At 44.0% G+C, this 23,986-nt stretch overlaps 1 protein-coding gene across 2 annotated transcripts in view; it reads right to left on the bottom strand.

Annotated features, from left to right (window-relative positions):
- Nucleotides 1-23,986, bottom strand: part of PDGFD (platelet derived growth factor D) — a 224,669-nt gene that overhangs the window by 63,450 nt on the left and 137,233 nt on the right. The window contains exons 2-3 of one of the 2 annotated variants that reach the window (XM_045797661.2): nt 11,702-11,888; nt 8,600-8,780 (exon numbers count right to left, since the gene is read on the bottom strand). In XM_045797661.2, coding sequence (XP_045653617.2) covers nt 8,600-8,780; nt 11,702-11,888 — 368 coding nt within the window. Of the gene's footprint in view, nt 1-8,599; nt 8,781-11,701; nt 11,907-23,986 lie in introns of both variants that reach the window. The other variant, XM_045797659.2, reaches the window with a different exon arrangement.

Below are 23,986 nucleotides of genomic sequence, written 5' to 3'. Positions count from 1 at the left end.
TCAGGATATTCTGAAATGCCTTGCCTTTTTTTTCCCCTTTGTGCCTTTATTTAGGCAATCCCCTCTTCCCAGGATGTTTCCCTGTCTCAGTCCAATGGAGGGGAACAGAATATATGACCTCAAGATATGTCACTTTGGCATAAAGGGTATTTTGAGCCAAAGGCAATTGAAAAGAAGAGACACAGGGCAAGCTCTCCGCCTTCCGCTATTTGCCTATCTGCGTAGAAGCAAGATATACATTTGTAAAGGGGTCCCCACTCCCCTCTCTACCAGGAAGGGCAGAAGTTAGTCACCAGAGACAACTCTAGACCCTTACCAGCCTGGAGGTAACTGGCCCTGGGCTTCCATCAGCCCCCCTATATTTGCCTTCCCACAGTTTGCTGCCCTGCAAACTCAAAGTCCTTTTCCTTTGTCTTGTCACTTTTCTGAAAATGCATTGTTCTTTTGTTAAGATGGAATATAAACCCTGGTTCCAACCGCCCCTCCGAGTTACTCATCACTGAGTGCTCCCTGTGCGTGTGAGATACGTGTGTTCAGACACTTGTGTTTCTCTTGTTGTTCTGTCTTTTTGTTGGTCTAAACTGCAGGGCCCCAGACAGAGGACCCGGGAGCAAAGAGGGGAAAATAGTTCTTTTCTTCTCTTACACCAGCCATCCCTGCCTGCACAAAGCTAAGTGCCCCTCGTCCCTGTGTGCTCCCGGATGTCCCACACACATTTCACCCCTGTGATGCCCAGTGGTTTATAATCCTGTGCCTTTTCTCCCACAGCGGACTATCATTTCGTCTTATTATCCACAGTAAGTTCTCAGAAACGTTTGTTGAATTTATAAGTAAACATTAGGTAGAGATATTTTTTACTGAGGTTCACTTCATAGCTTTTAAAGAAAGAAATAGTGCTCTGTTTTAGGCATACCTTAAATATGCAAGCCTCTTCTAATATAGTTGAACAGCTTTTTCCTTCATTTTTCTCTTTTTCTCTAGCTACCAAAATATTAGTGCAACAAAAAGCAAGGTTATAGAGAGAAAGTTATCTGTGTATAAAGAGGCACAGTCATTTAGAGTCACTACAGCTTTCCGGTTCTCAAGGACGAAAGTTTACTTGTAGCATGGCTGCATAATTACACCGTAAACAGGATGTTGGACTGTCCAAGTGTCATTACACTGCCCCCCTATCAAAGCTGGAAATGTGTTTACTCAGCACATGGGGAGTCACCTGCTCATGTGATCAGCACATGGGGTTTATGAGCAAAATTAATTACAGTAGTAAAGTACTATTTCAAACACTGTGTTGGAGATGACGAGTCAACGTGGAAGAAAACACCCCCAAAGTCAGATAACAGCCACAGACGAGATGTGTAGGGCTCTGAACTGCATCTATGGACCGAAAGGAAGAGACATGGGGTTCCCTGAGATTATATGCACGATTTTAGATACATTTCTTTCTCGCTGGAGGGTCCACAGCTTTCATATCTCATGGATAGCTCATATCTCTGTGTGAGCTCTGTGACCACAGGCAAACTCATAACCTGTGTTCACTGTCTCATTTGTAAAGTTACGTAGCCCGTGTCCATTGCCTCATTTGTAAAATAAGAGGGGTGGTCTATGGACTAGATCTTGAAGATACTGCAACTCAATTCTATATTCTTCTTGAAACCAGTCTTCACACAGTGCACGGCTCAGGAGCAGCAGACTGATTACTTACAAGCCGGCAGGCCCTGAAATAAGCACCCCGCACATTTCACCCTCGCAGTAACCCCAGCGGTAGGATGCTCTTCTCCTCTTCAGGACTGTGACGCATGATCGGTTCTAGGACGGCAGGAACTTCGTCTGTTTTCTTCACGACTCCCGATCCAGGATGTACCACAGCGCGCAGCACACAGTAAGTGCCCAAACAGGGTCCGCTGAATAACGCATGAGGCCAACGCGCGACTAGCAAAAATACCCGGAACTCGCCAGGGCCAGGTAGTAGTATCACGGCATTGCTTCCCCCTCACTTTTTTGTCTCCTCCTGTTCCCTTCATCCTCTTTTTTTAAATCTACTTGCTTCTCTTCTGCTCCCCACCCCCACCTCCTGCAAGAGCTCAACTTCCCCTTTATTCCCTTCACTCACAGTTTGCTTCTGGACCTCGCCATACCCTTCGAGAAATTATCCTTTGCTCCAAGACTACACTAAGTTTTGCTCTTCAGTCTCTCATGAATTCTGTTGAAGTTTTTGTTATGTGAGTTCAGGTTTTAGGAAAGCAATCTGATTCAAATAATGGATTCACTTCAAAATGCTCTATGTAGTTAGTGAAATTTTAGGACATTTATAAAATTTCAAATAAGAACATGTATCTACAAAATGGTGCAACAATGAGACTCCGTCCTTAAGAAGGTGCGCTTCCACCCGCACCCGCTCCCTGCGACGACACTTGCCCAGGGCTTCCAGGGCACACATCTGTCCCTGCTGCTCTGCTCCCCTCCTGGTTGTTTGTTTTAAGGTTTATTTATTTATGAGAGAGTGAGCTCCCTTGCACATGGGGGGGGGGGAGGGCAGAGGGAGAAGAAGAGAATCTCAAGCTGTTTCCCCGCTGAGCACGGAGCCCAACACTGAGCTCAATGTCAGGACCTTGAGATCATGACCCGAGCCGAAATCAAGAGTCTGACGCTTAACTCACTGAGCCCCCCAGGCGCCCCTGCTCCCCTCCTGTTTGACCCTGACCATGCCCTGGCCTTCTCTCTGACCCACACTTTGTCTGGAGTCTGGTTGAGACCCTCTTGGAGAGCGCAGTGAGGTGCTGTCCTCCTCCCTCTCGTATGTTCGCTCCCTCCCAGCAGCCCGAATCCCCAGACAGCAAGAGAATTATTACTGTCAAGGGAAAGAGGTCTTCTCTTTCCCGTTTCAGGGTCTTAGTATTTGCTGTTCTTTTTGCTCAAAGCACGCCTCCCATGGCTTCTCATGGACACTTCCTGCCCATCTTCCAGGTCTCAGTGCAAATTTCACATCCACGATCTTCCTTGACACTCCAGCTGGATGGGGCTCCTGCCCCCATCACTGTCCACCACACTACCCACTTACCTTCTTTCCTGCTTTTACTGAACTTCAGATAGTTGGTCTGTAAATATGTACCCACGTCCCTATTTACTTATGTGTTTATTGTCTGTTTCTTCGCACTACCATGCGAGATCCTGACAGCAGGGACTCTGCCTGTCTCGCTGCTGCGTCTCCAGGGTGCTGGACGGAGCAGGGCCCAGCTCTCAGTACACACTTGAGGAACAACAGCACAGCCTTTATAGCTCCCAAACCTTCAGGAGGATACATCTGCAAGGAAGAAGCTACTGTGCGATCACCAGCCTGACCTTGACTGTCCTTGGCTCTACACACAGTTCGGCTGTGTGGCCAGAGCCCCATACATGTTCCGAATGTCCAACAATTTTTATCTGACTGTCCAAAGTAAGACTTTTCACACATGTTACAAAGAAAGTGAATGGGGTTCTTGACTCTCTAGCTTTGTCTGAGAATTCAGATTCTGGGAATAGGGATAAACTGCACACACCATTAGTCTGTTTTTCTTCAACCAACTGGTAAATTTTAGTTGAACAAAATTATAATCTGCAAAAGTTGTTGTAATTGAGAATCCTATCTTATTCAACTCCTTCATTTTATTCCTTCATTTTCTTCTCTTCCTCCCCTTCTCCCTTTTCTTTTTCTATTTGAAATAATTATTTATAATATAAAACCATGATTCATGCAGAGTTTCAATCTCAATGGAAATCTTAACGGCACCACTTGAAATTAATTCAAACTACAGAGATATATAGTTAAGCAACTGGTCTAATAAAATTGCTTTTTAATTGTTTATAAGAGGTACTAGCAAATTTCAAGTTATGAAATAACCTACAATTTGCTAATAAAAAAGAAAGTTTTTGAATAGCTTTAAAATGACTTAATGTTTTTGTTTTTGAATTTAAAAAAATGTACCTTACGTTAAACACATACGTGTGCATGTACGAGCACACACACCCACACACAAATAAAAGTTTTTATGTTTGTTACAATGTGCAGTAAAATGTTTCTACCTTGGATGGAAGGAAGGGATTATGGTTAGAGGTGTATGTATGTGTGCATCCCCCTCACAGACACCTGGGCTGTTTGTATAGGACTGAGGAATCCACTTGTCACCTGCTATGTTAATAATACCAATGATAATAAGAACAGCAGATATTTAACTAATTAATAAGTTCTACACAGTTTACAAAAGTTCTCTAATTCAATGCCTGCAACTACTTAATGTCTGGCAGTATTACCATCATTTTACAGAGGAAGAAAGTGCAGTGAGCCATAGAGCTGAAATTCACACCCATGGTTGTTGACTTCTCTGAAAACCATCCACTGGGAGCCTTGTGTTGGGTTACCTTTCCAATAACCTACTTAATGGTCTTCAAAAAGAGATTCCTGATGACCCAACCATTCATTCCCCAACAAACTGGATTTGAGGCAGGAGAGCCTCATTTATTTAGACAATCACATCTTGCTAACAAGTATTTGAAAACAATTATCCCCTCTGAAGTTCATCTATTCTCCTCAGTACAGTAAAAATTAAGGAAAGAAGGCTGAGCAGGATAGCAAAAAATGAAATTAGGCAGTTTTATTGAGTCATATTTTATCAGGATAGAGTCAACTCAGCAAATACACTAGCCAGCCTGTAGAAGCTATGTGCAGAATACACGCAGGAATGCGCTTGTCCTACCCTTGAACAGTTCACTACCGCTGCTGAAAATAAGACAACAGGCTTAAAATGGAGTCACTTTGCGAAGCCCCATGTTACCAAACTGAGACTTAATTCTAGTGTTGGCTTTCCCAAAAACAGAATCTTAAACCAATCAGAAATCTCCTCATCAACACTAGTTATACAATCTGCCTGACAGACCCCTGCTGTCTTCCAAGGAAAGTAACCTTTCAGTGATGAACTCAGTTTTTTTGCCTATGTAATGTCCTCATTTCTGCTGCTCCCTTCTGCCTGTAAAAGTCTTTCTGTTTCCACAGCTCCTCGGAGCCCCTTCCTCTCTGCTAGACTGGACATTGTCTGATGAGTGAATCATGGAATAAAGCCAACAGAATCTGTAAAATTTACTCAGTTGAATTATTTTTAACCCCATTAATCTGGAAGAGACAGACACACAATTAGTGACGGTAAAGGTAGAACCATGAGTGCCATTATTTATTGACCACTAGTCATGGAACTAAATGAACTCTAATTTTCATCCTCCTTTTATAGATGTAAGAGCAAAGGGCAAGAGACTTGTTTAATATCAGACCATTAGTAAGTAGGGAAACCTTATTCAACCCAAAGGGAGCTTTACAGCGAAACTGGTCCCATGGGGCAGCGCTGCCTTCTCTAAGACAGACTGTGACAGGTGCTGTAGGAGAAGGTGGAAGATCAAATTCCAAGCGTATCAAACAAAACTGTAATACATGAACCCCTCCTAAACAAAAATAAGTGATCCTGATGTTAACCATTAGTCTCCCGCCCTTTTCTGGAATGAAAAATTGACTAAAAATGTACACTGGACTTGGTATTCCAAACACATTCTGAGCCGAGACCATGTAGACTTGATTCCAGTGCACAGGGCTCTTGTGGTCCTGCGCACCTGTTACTTACAGCCCCAGAGGACGTCCCTGTACACCTGGGGAGTCACTGAGGTATAAGGAAGAAAGATGTTCCATGGGAAGTGGAGAGTGAAAAGGGAGAGATGAGAAGGGAGGTGGTTGTGACCTATCGAAATGGCTACTTGCCATCTTCCTGGAGCACTCTGACTCCTCAGGAACTATTCTCAGGCTCAAACGTCCCTAGAACCTGCCATGCCTGAAGGTAGGGTTTCCGAAACAGCTGCCTCCGACCCTTAGAAGTTTTGCGGGTCTGCGTAACAGTGTAAAAATCGTAATTTAAATACACTTAGAGAGGGTTTGCTATTTTTAATCCCCCGTCTCCGGCTTAGCTTACAGTCGGCCAACTTTAGGCTTTAAGCCCGGTCACTGCAGGGTCTGACTTTATAGAGTGCTCTAAAGTCTCTGCAAGTACAACTTAAACACAAATAAAATGATCTTCCCAACACCCTGCTCGGGCCACAGTGATGTTCTACGCCTCCCGAGCAAGACTCAAACGGAAGTCTTGTCAAAAGCCACAGAGACCCACAGTCTATACACACCTGAAGGGTAAGCTCATTCTCCCTCTTGGGATCCAGCCACCGAAGCACTTTGGCTCCAGGTGACCATATGTAGTGCCAGAAGCCTTTAGGAGCAGAAAAGGCGCCTGGAGCTCTTCTCAACAAATGCAGACCAAGGGGTCGGCAGGGAAATACACAAAGGAGCGATTACTATCATCATTCCTACAACGCATAATTGAGTGTCCTGGTGGAGGTGACTGAGTAAGGAAGGGGAGGGATGCCGGTTTCCATGCCGACTACAGAGGCTATTCAGTATGTCACTTACCACCGGCAAGTAAATGAGGGATGAGCCCGTCCCATAACCCCAAACACCCCCAACAGAAGCCACTCTTCCCTAAATCCATACCTGTACTGTCTTTTCTACAAAAACAAAGCAAAACAAAACAAAACAAAAAAACAAAAGGAATTATTTTGCCTTAGAGACACTGTATTAGAGTTAGGGTATTTCTAACTGACCTATGGACCATTCAATTTAGTCATAACCAAAGTTCTACAAAAAGTATATCCATCATAAAGGATGAATACCCACCATTTGCATTAACATGGATGGAACTGGAGATAATGCTAAGTGAAATAAGTCAAGCAGAGAAAGACGATTATCATATGGTTTCACTTATTTGCAGAACATAAGGAATAGTATGGAGGACATTAGGAGAAGGAAGGGAAAAATGAAGGGAGGGAATCAGAGGGGGAGATGAACCGTGAGAGACTATGGACTCTGGGAAACAAACTGAGGGTTTTGGGGGGGTGGGGTTGGGATAGGCTGGTGATGGGTAGTAAGGAGGGCACGTATTGCATGGAGCCCTGGGTGTTATACGCAAACAATGAATCATGGAACATGACATCAAAAACTAATGACGTACTGTATGGTGATGAACATAACATAATAAAAAGAAAAGCATATCCATTAGCAGGAAGAGTGCTTGGTATTTTAAGGGCAAAAAGGTCCCTCACTAAGCCTCTCCGTCATCACTCCAACATGCCAAGCCTGCTTTGTCCATGAACAGCAGAGAACAGATGCACCACTGGACACATGAAAAGAAAGAAACGTAGAAACCAAAGTCTCTTCATTTTTAATTCTGAGCAGCACCGTATGTTTGCAATAATGTAAATCTTGATTGATGGATTATTTTCGAATTAAAACTGGAACCAGTCTCACCTCATGCTATTTTTTCATTTATTCTGATGTAAAATTCACTTAGTGTTTCATAACTCACTAGAATGCAAAAATAAAAAACAAAACAAAAAACAACTGCCTACATCAGATGTAAAAAGCCAGGTTTTTTTCCCATTCTAAATTTAACTCACAAGAGGGGAGCAGAAGCACAGACTGACTCCATTCATGGCGCTGTGTCTGACTCTGAGAGCCATACTTTGAAAAGGAACAGAGTCAAGCTGGATGGGAATAAAACGTGTTTGTGGGAAAAGAAAAGGCAACATGCTATGAACACGAAGGGTTCACGGATATCTAAGACAGCGTGTAGGTAAAATTATCCCAGTGTCTCCCCAAACTTAACCCAAAGAGCCCAGTACTTCTGTGTCATTACTCATCGTTCTCACTCCCCACGGCTTTTATAACTGTTGTCCTTGCCAGATTATAAGCCCCCGGGGGTTCAAGAACCTTGTCTGTCCTGCTCACCTTTCAGCCACGACACCTATCAGAGCGTCTCACAACGAGCAGGAACTTTCCAGTGTCTTAGTAATGACAGTCTGAGTAAAGCAGACACCTGGCAGCATGTGACCCAACAATCAAAATTAACAACAATGTAGATTTTGACTCAGTAAGAGCTGAGCAATTTCTACCAGTCGGAACCAGTTAGAGCTGGGAATGGCGGCTGGCGCGTTGAAGGAGAGGTGAGATCACACATAAGGACGAGTGTGGCCAACGGTATGCAGCGCCGGGGTCCGGACTCTGGACCACGATCGTCAAGATGCTGGCTAACTCTGAGGCTCTGTGATCCTAACACAGACCCTTCCCCAGTTTGGATCCGAATTTAAAGTAAAATCAGTCAGACCCTTCTCTGTGGCTGGAATTACACAGACAACTTTTTGAACCAAAGATGGTCAACTCTCAAATGCCTTTCTTGGCTGTTCATTTATCCTCCTGCAGCGGAACCAAGGTAATACTGCTTTACCATCAACTATTTTACTTTTTCTAATTACCATGCTTCCTTTCAAAAGGTGTGGACCCAAGCGCTGACTTAATGGAACCACAATGGCGTTCCTTACTAAAGAAAGCCTTACCGTGCTGGCCGTGAGGTAAGGAGCACAGCACACCACCGAGAATTAATAAAGTTCACCCTCACGCCACCACATTTAATCACAGAAAATATCTCTATACTTCATGAAACCAGTGTCTGCTTTTAATCACAGGGTGGTTTAGGCTACTTACCACAAAAGAATAATAAATCTTGAATCCAGGTTTAGCCACAAAGTAGTCATCAGACTTGAATGTTATTTTAATTTGGTTCGTTCTTGATGTGATCCTTGGAGGAACTTCCTTGTGTCCACACCACCGACCTCTAATTATGGTACTGGTTTCAGATACATCTTCAACTTCCACAAAATCATACCTAGTTTCAATTTGACATAAATAAACGTAGTTTGGTTACAGTAGACTTTGAAATTCATGCTTCCACTCAGAAATTAAAACTAATGTGACTTCTCATGACCTACCAGCAAAAACGAAAACTAAAGCCCATCGAAAGTTTGAAAGGAAAGCTAGTTTCTTGGATTAAGTTTTTCAAAATCAAACTTCAATAATCTCAAAGAAACCTTATGCATGTGTAGCCATGAGTATTCCCAAATCATCTGTAATCCAAATGGGCCACTTTGTGAGCATAAGGCTTATAAGGGTTTCTGAGGAAAACTAGTAACCATAATCTATTGTCATCTATTGTCCTATTTTCGGAGACACAGATCTAGTTATATGTCCAAATATTTACTATAAAAAGTTTTTCAAACAAATTCCCACTTTGAATTAATTCACCAAGTTCGTGCTTCCTTAAGAAATGGCCTCTAATATCTATACAGCATATAGAATCAGCATTACATTACATCATCTCATTGCAGAAAATACATGGTAAAATAAATCACTATTTTCTCTTCTTGGAGGCTGCCTTTTGGAAGGATCATATCATAAAATAGGACCGTTATCATAGCAAAAAGCATTAAGACTTTGGGGAGGGATGTGCCCTAACCACTACTGGAAATACCTGGGCTTCCTAAGCCAGTGTGTGAATGCGCTGACGGCCACAGTTTCAGCTCTGACGTTGGGCACAGACGCACGGAACGCCAAGGTTAAGGACGTGGGAAAGTCTCTCCCTAACTGTTCCATATAGCCTTTCCATCACACGACAGAACATCCTCAGTGACGGACAGTACATCTTCCAGGGATCATCTCCCTCCTTTGCAGACACCCCAACTCTTGGGACAGTCTACTCGTTGAGCTGAACTACCTGGTTTTCAGTTCTGGGCATCTGTCTCTACCTCCCCCCAGAGGACGTGGGATGCTAACATCACAGTTCAGGGGATGCGCACTCGGGGTGAGCAGCGGCTGCAGTCTCAACACACTGCGGGGCTTCTGTCGCGACTGCCAAAAGGAATGAGCGTGAGAAACATCACAGGTGAATGGGAGGAAAATCCACCGCAGAGCTCTTATGGATTGGGCAGGGCAATCTCAGGACTGGGTGAACTTATCCCCCACTTATCCTACTTAGCACCACCCAACTTATCCAGTATCAGCATCATCACTACCTTTCACTGAAGTGACTTACGAGGCCCTGAAGTCCTTTGCCTCAGTTTCCTTATGAGCAAAATGAGAGGTTTATATGAATTTACTGGCTGGATATCTCTTGGGTGCTGTGTAAATTAATTACTTAATGTTTATATGGTGCTTGGAAGGTGAAAAGCACTCACAAAGAATCATTATTCAAGCAATAAAATATTACAGTGTAAACATCAAGGAGGCTTTGGAACAGATGGTAGGAAATCAATTGCATTTCATTTTATATACAATATGTGTAAATCATAGTTACTGCACAAAGCATGAGTATACATGCAACTCTGATAATAACACTATAGGTCACTTTCATTTTTTTTTTTTTGGAAAATACAACATCAGGGTAATTTTTACTCTAGATGAAGTCAAGAGAGCATCACTTTAATTCTTTGGGAGGGTCTGAGGCTCTGGCCTGTCTCTTTCCCATCTTCCTCTCTCCTTTCCCACCTCTTACTCCTCTACCTGCCTCCATAAATTTGGAGAAGCAACTGGATTTTGAAGAAGGGTCAAGAAAGGAAACCACCCGAGCATCTTGTACTTTCAAGGCCTGGGTGTGAGAGAGCTCACTCCCTACCAGGATCAACATCCCAGCTCAGTAGCGGAGACCTGTCTTCCTGGCTGGGTCATCATCACCTTCTCCAATCAAAAAAAAAAAAAAAAAAAGTCTCCCACCATCTCTTTTTCCAGCACAGAAAACGAGTTCTCCCTTTTCAAGGTTGAAAAGACACGAGATCTGCTGGAGTGTGTTCTCTTTGTAAATATTAACTGGCTCTTCTGCATGTATTTGTCTCTGCTTTCTGGCATACATTACCCTCTGTGGTCCTAGAAAGTAATCGTCGCTGCTGTTATTCTTGAAAAAAACAGCCACATCATAAAAGCTGTCAGCATAATAAACATGCAACAAAGGACAGCTAAATCCGAGGCACCCTTTTTATGCTTCAAAGGGAAATAAAGCTGCTGAAAGGAGTTAGCGTTTCAGCAGGGCGTCAGCCATGGAGAAGGAGAGTGTGCGGTAACGTACAGGAAGCAAACAAAACCCTCCCTGGCCTCATACATGCTAATTAAGTGACTGTGTTGCTGGGAGCGGACGATTCAGAGAGCAGCCAGGGCTTTCTGGGATAAAGATGCTTGGTAGGGAGAAGATGATCAAGCATAGTTTTCATCGACAGGAAACAGACCCTGGGGTTCCCGGTTCTTCCTCACACAGATCTGAAGCTTGTGATTTCGGGGTAAGGCCCTGACACGGTCCTCACCATCACCCTTGCCCAGCATGGGGGGGAGACCAGGACCATCCCTTACGGCAGCCTGGCTGAGTTCCTGGAGCTGAGCAGGGCCGGACGCTCCGTAAGCCCGTGGCAAGCTTGCCCGCGAGCCACCGACGTGGCCGTGGGGGACGTGGGACACCACACATGTCCGCCTGCTCACGAAGGCTGCTTGGGGCCTGGTGGGACAGGGGTCTCCGGGGCCCCCTTCTCTGGCAGTCTCGGGCCTGTGTTTCTGTGAGAAGCACCAGGGAACCAGGCCCCCTGCGGCGGCGGCCACACTGCAGTGTATTCTGTCTGCCAGGACGGACACAAAGGGCTTTTGGAAAAGAAGGGGGACGACCCACCCTGGGTAGGTGCAGGGGGCCCCTAAGGGAGGTCTGGGGTGAGGGCTTTAATCCGTCTCCTCTTCCCCTGGAAGGTGCCCCTGAAGTGGCCTCTCCCCACTTACCTACAGATGTCATTCTCGGCTTCCTCCAGCCCGAACCGATGGTCGAAGGCGAGCTGTATCCTTGTGTTCTCCCGGGAACGGAGCCGCCATGTGAGGAGCAGATTCCTGGGGTAGCTGTTGGGGAAGCGAGGGCTCTGCACGTGGCCGCTGCCTGTCACCTGGATGGTCTCGTCTCTTCGGTACAAGTCTGTGAGGTGATTGCTCTCTGTTAGTAGTCACAACTGGTAGAAATTAGTATGTTGCTCCAATTACAAGAAAGCAAACAAAGAACAGTTTAAAAACATCACATTTTAAAGCACGTCTTGATTTTGTCTAACAGAAGACCGAACGGCAGCCTTGGGGTTAAACGAGTGTCATCCACGTTCCTTCTAGGGCCCCCACCTCCCAGTTTCCTGCAGGCCCACACAGCCTGCGATAGTCCGTACTTGGACACTTCCTTTAACATGACTCGTGACAAGGAAAACGAACAATTATCTCAGAACTCGGGTTTATTTAGATCAATATTAAAATACGTAAATAATTTCAAATAGTTCCTCCTTCCCTTCTTCCATGTTACCAAAAAAAAAAATGTTTTTTTCTTTTTCTCTTCACCCTGACAGTGTGACCACGTAGCTTCGGTGAGGAGCACGGTGGAACTCAGTAAACACCACCGCGTGCGTGAGCACGTGCGCGAAACACACGCAAGACTCTGACAGTGGTTGGCGACCACTTATTTTTAATTCAAACAGCATGGTCCGGTGGTTTCTCCATCATAAAAATCATTATTTCTTTGCCTTAGTTTTTGGTGACTTAGAGGCCTGATTCTTTCTCTTGTTCCTTTTTTTAAATTTTATTTATTTATTGAGAGAGAGAGCACAAGCAGGGGGAGCTGGAGGGGGAGAAGCAGACTCCCCACTGAGCAGGGAGACCAACACGGGGCTCAATCCCAGGACGTTGGGATCATGACCTGAGCTGAAAGCAGATGCTTAACTGACTGAGCCACCCAGGTGCCCTTAAAGGCCCGATTCTTATTCTATTTTCTGTGTGTTGTATCATAAAGAACGTGTCTGGTCTTTGTCCTGGGTTCCTGAGAGGGAACTCCTAACCCCTGAGAATGTCCGCGGGGACAGGAGGGTCTTCGTTATTCTACTATTCTATCTCTACTGTTACACCAGTGAGGTAATTAACCAACCGTGGGCCCCTAAACAGTTTCAGGACGGTGGTGGCTAGACAGGAAGACCAGCCCTGTGGTTAGAGGGTTAGGGCTTGGAGCCCTGACGTCAGCCTGACCTCCCACCCCTCCCTGGAGGGTAGGGGCACTGCCAGGGTCCCATCAGTCACATCTGCAGAATGAAAGCCCGACAGAAACTCTGGTTTACACACGGTGTGCTAGGAGGTGACCCGTCCTGAGGACAGGAGCGCACCATGCCTAGGACCGACCCGGACCTCATCCCACGTGTCTCCTCATCTGGCTGGTCCTGACTGGCACTCTGTACGGCAACCTTAATAGTAAAATTATAATTGGAACAACAGCACTTTCTTGAGTTCTGCATGTCATTCTTGCAAAGTTTCAAACCAGATGGGTTTGTGGGGGACCCTGAATCTATAGCCAGTTGGTAAGAAGTACAGGTTGACGGGTACCCCCCCCCAATCTGCAGCTGGTGTCTGAAGGACAGCCTCGCAGGTGCTGCGCCCTTCACCTGTGACCTCTGACCTCACTCTGGGTAGGTCTGTTTTTATATCTTTCCCACTATCCAGAGCTCTTTGCATTTTAGATTTTGGCTGTTTAGACCCTGCCATTAGTGGGCCTCCTGCCACAGTCTATTTGCGTTCTCCCGCAGAGAGCTTACTTTGAGGGCCTGTAATTCAGCGAGCTTGGTCAGGGAGGCTTAAATTGCTGGTGGAAACCACCGGAAGGTGGGGCTGCCCAGGGTGGCTGGCAAAGCTTCCCACAGAAGAGAAGAAGGAAGAGGGAAGAAGCACATGACCTGTCAAAGCTTCTCTCCCTTTCACAAATGTTCCTGTGCGGACAGGAATTACTCTCTCTCTCTCTCTCTCTCTCTATATATATATATAGTTTTTACTCGTTCAGCGTTGAACACGTTGCGCTTGCCAGTTCGCTTCTGCATGGGAGAGACAGTGCTGGAGGGGCTCGGAGGGCTGACGGGTGCTGGCTTCTGGAAACCAGGACATGAGTAACATCTCTGGCTCTGTGGCCACCTCCAGTGCACTCAGCCACAGACAGCCTCCCAGGGGCCAACACACATGTCTCCTGGCTGACCCTTCCCTCCTCTCTTCCCTGGACCTTGTGCTGAAAATGGAGCCATGAAAATTACCTGTCTGCTCATTGCATAGGGGGCTTACAGGAAACGAGTGAGGGCTGTCTGCTAGGAAGAGGGAAGTGAACTATCAGCCAGTCGGTCAACAATCACTAAACACAATGTTTTGCAGTGTTTTCAACCCTTCTATCACCGGAGTTTTACCTTTACAATTGGTGCCGTATTTCCTTACCTTGAGTACTATTATTTGCTTAATATTTCTCTAAGTTAACTTCTTTTTTAGAGAGTGAGAGCAGGCGTGCATTCACAAGTGGGTGGGAGGGAGGGACAGAGGGAGAGGGAGAAAGAAAATCCCAAGCAGACTCCCCGCTGAGTGGAGCCTGGTGCAGGGCTCAATCTCACACCTTGAGATCAAGAATTTAAGAGCCGAAATCAAGAGTCGGATGCTTAACTGACTAAGCCACCCAGGCGCCCCTCTAAATTAATATTTTTAATCAAAAGCAAATCTTTTTTTTTTTTTAAAGATTTTATTTATTTATTTGACAGAGACATCCAGCGAGAGAGGGAACACAAGCAGGGGGAGTGGGAGAGGAAGAAGCAGGCTCATCGCAGAGGAGCCTGATGTGGGGCTCGATCCCAGAACACTGGGATCACGCCCTGAGCCGAAGGCAGACGCTTAAGCGCTGTGCCACCCAGGCGCCCCCAATCAAAAGCAAATCTATTATAAAATAAAACATTTATCGGTGTAAATAGTAACTAGATAACCACTTGCCATGAACAGAAGGTAACCGTAAATCTAAATATATAACTACTACATTTAACAACCTGCATCTGTGTTCACATTGCTCATTTATCAAATAAGAGGTATGAGCGGCCCGTTTTCTGTCTGGTCTCTTTTGGGGGTACTGTTCAGTGGTGTGTGCTTTTAAGAGTCCAGATGCTATGTTACGTCTGGCTGTAATTTCAGAATGCTTAAAGAACAGTCCCTGTGTCTGTGGACCTGAGAAGCAAAGCTGGCGCACACCGTGCACGGTATGTAGGCCACACACAGAGGAACGGGAAGCGCGGAGTGTAAGGCATGGTTGCTGGAGGCAGGGAGAGCTACAGGGCGAGGGCGGTGAATACAAGGTGTGGGTTTGGGATCCTGCAAAGACATGTGCAAAAAACTAGATCTGGAGAGGAGTCCGAGTGGGACCAGGTGGGACACGGGGCAGGTGGGGGGACCTGCAGGCTTTAAAGGTAAATGACAGACAGTCTTGACAACCAGGCAGAAGTACTTGCACTTGATAGAAGTGGACACAGGAAGGCTCTGCAAAGGGCAAAGTCTTGGGGGCGCCGAAGAAGATAAACAGGGGACCAGCACCTGCTGGGGGAACATCTCCGAGGCAGTGGTCATCAGGGTCTGACCTAGAAGGGTAGGGCACAGTGAGTCCACGTCAGGGGAAAAACCAAGAAGAACTTGCCGTTAAGGAAAGGAATGTGAAGGGCTGAGTCCAAGGTAGCAGCCACGGGCTGATCCAAGGCCTGAGCCCAGCGGTGACACTGACACACGGCGACACTGGGAGCTCAGTTTCGATGTGGTGAGAAGGAATTCCAGTGCAAACTTCAGCAGGCTTCTGGGGACAGGACCCAGACCTGCGCTGGGACACAGCGGATGTGTGGTGAGGGCCAAGAGGACGAAGAGGAGCCTCGGGAACGCAGCCCTCCCAGGACCTGGGCTCTGGCGCACACGGCCGGGGACATCAGGCACACGGACCCACAGCAGTGCGTGTCTACACCAACTAATCAGGAAAGGGGCAGGTGCACAGACCCACAGCAGTGCATGTCTACACCAACTAATCAGGAAAGGGGCAGGTGCACGGACCCACAGCAGTGCGTGTCTACACCAACTAATCAGGAAAGGGGCAGGTGCACGGACCCACAGCAGTGCGTGTCTACACCAACTAATCAGGAAAGGGGCAGGTGCAAAAACTGAGTGGTCAGTACTGTCAAATGTAGGGGCAAGACCAAGGGATGATGCACGGAGAAAAGACCACAAGCCCATGACACAGTGTACAGATTTCTGCAAGAAAGGTACTTGTTTTTCAGTAGAACATCATTAAAGGCTAGATTGTCTTCAAAGCACTAACTTGGGTTATACACGAAATGCCTATAATATATAAATAAATAAATAAATATATACACACACACACGTGTGTGTGTATATATATATTCTTTTTAAAGATTTTGTTTATCTGAGAGAGAGAGAGTGCGCAAAAGCAGGGGGAGGAGTAGAGTCAGAAGGAGAAGCAGACTCCCCGCTGAGCAGGGACCCCAATGCAGAACTCCATCCCAGGACCCTGAGATCATGACCGGGGCCGAAGATCCAGTCCCAGACTTGATGCTTTTAACCCCTATGCCACAGAAGGTGTCCTTCCTTCTCAGTCGGAAATGTGCTAGAGGCAATTTTATTTATTTATTTATTTTGTTTTAATTTAAAATCAATTAATTACCATTCAGTGTATTATTAGCTTCAGAGGTAGAGTTTAGTCATTCATCAGAGGCAATTTTAGATTCTTCGCTATCTGTAATCCACTTTGACCTTTGAGTCACACTGTTTACATATAATGTATAACTTCGTGAAGACTCAGGGCTATTCCTAGCAGAAGAGTTATAATGAATTACAGTACAGACAGCGACATACCAGGTTTAACCCCAGGTTATATACAAAGGCGCACTTGTGAATGAAAGCGTTCACTTTGGTGTCCAGGGTAACGAACATGTACGGAGCAACGATGATGTGCCAGGCACGCCAGTAAGTTTACATACGCTCCTTCATGGGATCTTCACAAGACCCCCATATAACTAGTAAATATCCCCACTTCACAAAGGAAGCTCAGAGAATTTAAGGAGCTTGGGACCTCGGGGCACGAAACTAGCGGTGGACACGATTTGACCCCAGGCAGTCCGTCTTCAGAGCACGGCCTTTAACCGGAGCATTGTCCCAGATGCTAAACTACAAACCGATGAAACACAGGATTTTTCATAGAGAATAATTTCTTTTTTTAAATTTAAGTTCAATTAATTAACATATAATGTATCATTAGTTTCAGTTGTAGTGTTCAGTGATTCATCCGTTGCATACAATATCCAATGCTCATTCCATCACATGCCCTCCTTAATGCCCATCACCCAGTTACCCCATCCCCCCCCCAGCAACCCACAGTTTCCTAGAGTTAAGAGTCTCTTATGGTTTACCTCCCTCTGATTTCATTTTATTTTTCCCTCCCTTCCCCTATGATCCTCTATTTTGTTTCTTACATTCCATATGAGTGAGATCATGGGATAATTCTTTCTCTGATTGACTTATTTTGCTCAGAATCATACCCTATGTGTGTTTATATGGCAAGAATATGTCTTATTTTACATTCTAATTCAGAAGGAAGTTTATATCCTCATAAACTCTGAGTTACGCACGTGATCCTTTTTTTAAAAGCCAACTGAAAAAAAAAAAAAAGCCAAATTTATATTTGTCTTTTCTGTCCCCAACCCTTTAAACAAACTCAGCTCATCCAGCCAAGTATCAAAGGAGCTCATGGAGAGTCATGGCAGCCCCATCACCTGTCGCTGGCATTCACCTACAGCAGTGGTTCTGTGTGGTGCCGAAATCAGACTCATTAACATCACCTGGGAGCTTGTCAGAAATGCAGATTACTGGGCCCCACCCCAGACCTACAGAAGCAGAAAAGCTGGGGGTGGAGACCAGTACTATACGTTTTAATAGGCCGTCCAGGTGATTCTACTGTCACCTCGGTTGGGAACCACCCACCTGGCTGACCACCGCCCAGGCTCCGCCATCTTGCTCGTGATTCCTGGCTTCCCCGGTTCCTGCTCCTCCTCGCTGTGACTCTACACCTCAAGCTCAGTCTTTCATCTCACCTCCCCAGCTGATGACCTGCCTCGGGCTCACTTTCCTGTCTGTGACCTGGGAGCCTCCTCCAGTTCATCCTTTCTGCTGCACAGTGACCCTACTGTGAGAGGCTACCTGTCTTACTGACTTCGACACAGAGCACCTGGGTGTCACCCCTTTGTCTAGCTTCCTCTGTGTCATGGAACACAGTCATTCCTGGTCCCAACAGATACACGTGGTAATCCATCATCACATAACATAATGTTTAGGAGGGAATGGAATCACGAATATTGGTAATACTTTTATTTCTTCTCAGATCATAATATTACCTATGACAACATAAAATACAAAGCCCAAACGCTGAGTGGTTAAATAGGATTAAAATACTTGACCACAGGAACAAACAATGATATAATTGCAGACCGTGTCACCTCACACAAATTCACTGGGACAGGACAGGCACACACACTTGCCCCCACCGTCCCCATAAGACATCCAGGAACCAGCACATGACTGACAGTCACAAAAGCAAAGAATGGTTACCGGAGGCAGAAAATTCCTCATGTGAAAAGGGATATATTCCAAAATTTCATTTGCAAAATGGCTGTGCCATAATTATTCCATATATCATAGAAACAATGTTTGCCTAGACTACAGCCGAATGACATATAAACCGCGCAGCCCCACTTCTGCTGCTAAAAAAACCACAATAAGACCACTTAATTTTTGGTAGGGAGCAATATAGTTTATAAGAATCCAATTTTGTAAGTCCATCATAAATATAAGTTTCTGTAACAAAAAGGGAGGTAGTAATATCATTGCTCTCATTCTGCTTTTTTCTTTTAAATTAAATTTTGTTTTGTTACTTTAACAGGTAGTGAAACCAACACAGAGAAGTTAAAGTGATTTGTTGCAAGCCAGAGGAATGAAGGCTGCTGTGGGTTAAGAGTCTTCAATTTAACGTTGCCATGTTCCGGTCCCGGTGGCTTTCCCCCATGACAACACACGGCAACATTAGACTATTACCCACCACGTCATCCTTCTGGCTTCTGTTTCCTCAACTGATATTTTAGGGGGCTGCGTAATGTGGAGCTCAAGATTCCATTCAGGTCCAAGGGCCATGACACCTCACCAATTTTCTTGTACAGGGATGGAACTGCCAGTGGGTTGACCATCACTAAGTGGTCAAGGGCGAGGCAAAGATGGGACAATGGAAACTGAAATCCCAAATCTTCGATGGGATAGACACTTTTCCATCTAACAGTGATTTTATACATAGCTGGATTCTGTCATCTAAAGTAAGAGTACAAATGGATAATTGCAGCAAGTTGTTCAAACACACACGTAGGAAAATCATTGCTTCTTATAACTAAAAAAGTATCCCAGGCACACAGCTAGCTACTTGCACATAGATTTGTGCTGAACACATTATGGAAGAATTTAAACCTTTCAATGTGGGAACAATGTATTCTATGTTTAGCACTTTTTAAATCTAAGTGAGATAAAAATTGAAAATATTCAAAGGTGCTTCATTATTTCTTTGAAAGTCTCATAGAAAAGTAAAAAGTCATATGCAGAATATTACATTCCTTGAGGAAAAGGACTATGCCTTGTAACTCCAGTGCCTTGCTAGTCTGGGCAAATGGAGACCCTCAAAATATATTTGTTAAATATACACACGGATGGATGGTTACCACAAATAATGCATATTCAGAGTTCTTAAAACCTGGAAGTATCTTAAAGTAAGACAATAGAAAAAGGATAGCTTTATCAGAAATAAAGTTGAAAAATGCCAAACTGTTTTCCTTTCTTTTCTTTTTTTTTTTTTGAGAGAGAGAGAGAGTAAGGGTGGGGGGCAGAGGAAGAGGGAGAGAGAGAATCTCAAGCAGATTCCCCGCTGAGCATGGGAGATCGACACTGGGCTGGATCTCACGACGCTGAGATCATGATCTGAGCCGAAACCAAGAATCAGACTTTCAACCAACTGAGATACCCAGGAGTGCCCCAAATATTTTATTTTAAGAAATTCAATTTTGATGTAGCCTGTGGGCCTGACATTGGGGGGGGGATATATTAGGCATCAACATTAAAGGATTATTTTGGGGAGAATTCCACTGAAATGGTCCTTCCTCCTATTCTATACGATTTCCATAAAAATCTGTTAACCACCAGGTTCATGACAGCCAGGCTGTACCACACTTGGAAAACCCGGAACCAAGAAAGAAAAGAAGAACGCTGGAATAAAAGCAGGGGAGTTTGCTGTTGTAAGTGGGGGCCACGCTCAGATCTATCGAGCACCATATAGAGTCAGGTGACTGACTGGACCCCGGAGGTTCCCTTCGGGGGCAAGCCCCCAGTTTAGAAGAGTACGCTCGGCAAGACAGTCAGGGGTCAGGTCTGTGCCTTGCCTAATGTGTTCTTAGTATTACTACAAAGCTAAGTCAAATTATCTTTGTCTCCTCCCTTCACCGCTAACAACAGAGAGTAGAAAACCTTCCTAGGATGCAAAATAGTACCTTCCTTAGTAAGACACAGTGCGGTGCATTGTTGAAGACGCAAACAAGAATCCCGGGAGAGGTGGAGAACATAAAAGAGGGTAGGGCAGGGAGTCTCTAATTTTAAAATGAATAGGTCAATTTGTAGAACAGATCCTAAAACACACAATTGGGATGAAATTGAATTTAATTAGGAGATAATTTATGGGAAATTATCTAACTTAAAAAGCACCGGGTTGGAGTCTCACCATGTGAACTGCTAAAGGTGAAAATTACACTTCGTTAAAAATGTTCATTTAAAAATCAGTGTGAGAGCATTTTCAACATTTTTTTCCCCTCAGTGTTTCCCAAGGCACCGAAGCTTGTAATCAATGAACTAAATTCTTCCTGGGACTGTTGGGGGGGGGCATCGTCATTAAAGACATTTTGGTTAACACCTGACATGTGTTCCTAGTGAAAACTAGTCTTCCCAAATCCCCTACCAGCTCTCAAACAAGTCACCTGGGCTCATTCTGCTTGTAAGTGTCTCAAGAGCAAAGCTGATTAAACATCAGACATCTATTTAGAATTCTCCAGCAGAGATTTTTCTAAGAACTCCAGCCATAATACAAAAACCTTTCTATTTATGAAGATTCAGGGGGGAGGGTGTTTGTTGTCTGCCAGTTATGTATTATTATTATTTTTTAATTACAGTACCTTTTGGCACAAACCAAAGTGTTAATGTTTTATAAACAAACTTCCTCAGAGTAACTATTTGGAGAGTGTTTTTGGAGAGTAATCACTTGATAATTCCCTGAGCTCAAAATTATTCTTCTTTAAGAATTTGAGTCTATCAAAGAACAAATAAGTACCGTAAATTCTTCTTGGACGCTTGTCAGACATAGTCACCAGGAATGTCGTGATGCCCAAAGTACCGGCCTGATGGTTACTACTCCTCACCTCACCAGATCCTTTAATGCCCAAGGTTTTGTTGCATTATTGCAGAGCACTGAGCAATGACCGGAGCCCCTCCCACCCACAGGACGTCTGCTCCAAGACCCTGGGGAAGCCTGAAACCATGGAAAGTACTGAACGCTATGTACACTAAGTTTTTTCTATACATGCATACCTCCGGGAAAGCTTAATTTATAAATGAGGTACAATGAGGGATCAACAACAATTACTAATAATAACCTACAACAACTGTAACCATATACTGTGATAAGAGTTGTATGAATGTGGGCTCTCTCGTGGTATCTTACTGTACTCCCACTTCTTGGGATGACGTAAGGTGACAAAATGGAGCTAGTTGAACCATGTGGGCACGCTGACACAGCGTGAAGCTACTCCTGACCTTTCAACTATACATCAGAAGGAGGGTCATCTGCTTCTCACCGCAGATGACCCGGGGTAACAGAAACCAGGGAAAGCAAAGTCGCAAATATGGGGTGGGGGACTACTGTATACTCTCTCCCTTAAAATAGCTTCTATGTTATAGGTATACTACAGAAATGATCGTAAAATTCTAGTAAAGTGAAAATTAGTTTTGGTCTATATTTAGAACATTAAAATGAGTGAAAATAAAGATTGCCCAAAAATATCTATGCTGCATTATATCTCATTAGGATAATTCATATTCATTGACTCTTTAATAATTCTCTTTTCTTCTACTGTAGTCTTTTTGTGCTGTGATGTTGTTTACATGTGAAAGACACGAAAAAAAATCAATAACATTCAGAACTGTGGCAGATGGGGAAGGGCAATGTTGAGTGGCATGACACGAAGTTTTACAGAATCAAAGAGACCTTTTCAATTATACTAACTTAACACCTAGAAAACAAGACAATCGTAATGACAAAAAGGTTTGCTTTCATCATCGCGAGCACAGCTCAAAGACAGAGAAAGATAAAAGGCAAAATAGAAGGAAAAGTCATGCCCAGGAAAAACCAGATCTCGCCTTTTTTCTAGGAAACACTGATTATACGAAAACTAAAATTCTTACGAACATCGTCAAGGAAGACTAAAGTACGAACTTGGAGTCTTCACAGAGAACAAGAATTTTCTGAAGTTACTTTACGGAGTAAGTTTCAGGAAGAAGTCATTAGTCTAACAAAACTGCCTGGAATCTGAACAGTATGGAACAAAGAAGATGATTTTGAAATATCCTCATGATTAAAAACTTGATTTGTGTGATGAAGACAGAGCATTTTCCCAATCACAGCTGACTAAAGAGTCATCAAATCCAAGAGCAAACTAACTGGCAGTTCCTGTCAGGATCACATGGCTTGTAATTTGTGATCTGTATATACCTATCTCTCTATTTGCTATGTGCATTAATTCTCTCTCATGTAACAGACACGAACACATCGTGTATATCTATAATTAGGTGTTTATTAAGTTGTGTGGCCTCAGTGCTCTTTATAGACTGAGTCATTTTTCAATACTGAATGTCACTGAATTCCAGAACTCTTTTTTCACATATTAATATTTCAAAATAGGGAAATATTGTATGATTACTATTAAAGATAAGTGTCCACCTTTTAGGAAATGGAGCTAGTTAGGGCAGAGTTTTCTGTCTAAATTTAGTCATCTGATTTCAAACTCAGATATTTTCACTGGTAGCACTATATATGGATGAATTATAATTTATATTTGGATATTTAACTGTAATTTAAAATGCCTTTATAAAGTCTGAATTAAGTGGAACACTAAAATGAAAATGTCTTTGTGCATATAAATGAGTATGGAAAAACAAATGAAAACTATAGATACAATAAAAAATGGAGAAATGATGTCTCATCCATATTCTCTTGTAAAGAAATAACCAAGTGCTTCACAGGACCAAAGCTGAGGAGAGACATACAAGTATATAAAGCTGAATTTAGACTTACCATTGAGCTCTAAGAAAACAAACTCCCTTCTTACCTCAGACAATAAAATAAAGGCAGGAGAACTTATTATATATCTCGGAATAGGTCCAAGAACTGTCAAAGCTAGGAGTTACTAGTGCAAATAACTCACATATCATGATGGTGATAAACATCTGCTGTCAAAACCTGGGAGCTTTCAAGAGATTCGACCGTCTGCTCTGGTGATTGGTAACTTCTGTTTAAGCCAAACGTGATATGACAATTAACTAAACAGAAAATGCAGATGGGTTCCCAGTACTCCTCAATCTTTCTTAAATTTTTTTTAAGGCCAAAAAGTGCTAAGCTAAGCAAACACACACACACACACACAGAGGTTATGAAAAAGGTCATGTTACCTCGGTGCTATGTCTCCATACTGAAGGACAGAAATAACTTGAAGACTTTTGAGACTCAGTTCAAAAAAGGCTGGAACCCACTTCCATTGCGATAATGAAATAAAAGAGTTTATATCTTTTATGGATGAATTCATGCTATTACCACGTTATTTAAAAAGAGTTTTGTGTGCTTTCAGAGCACATGTGTTTTCCCCACAAAAGCTATTACTAAAGCCATGCTGGGTTTTATGGCGGATGGTGCTTTAGAATGAGGCCAGCCTTCTGTCTGCTTGTCGGTCTCATGCCGACAAGTCTCTTCAGTATTGTTACCCGATCTGGTGAGCCTTCTGTAAGGATTCGCCCCTGGCCCTATGCATGGTCACAGAGTGGTGTTAGTCAGGAGAGGTTGGACAGCACCAG

This window comes from Ursus americanus, chromosome 16 (assembly GCF_024610735.1).
Source record: "Ursus americanus isolate L20-20 chromosome 16, mUrsAme1.1.p, whole genome shotgun sequence".
In the NCBI taxonomy this organism is placed as follows: Eukaryota; Metazoa; Chordata; class Mammalia; order Carnivora; family Ursidae; genus Ursus; species Ursus americanus.
The sequence above is the reverse complement of the archived record's forward strand: the minus strand, read 5'-3'. Positions and strand labels throughout refer to the sequence as shown.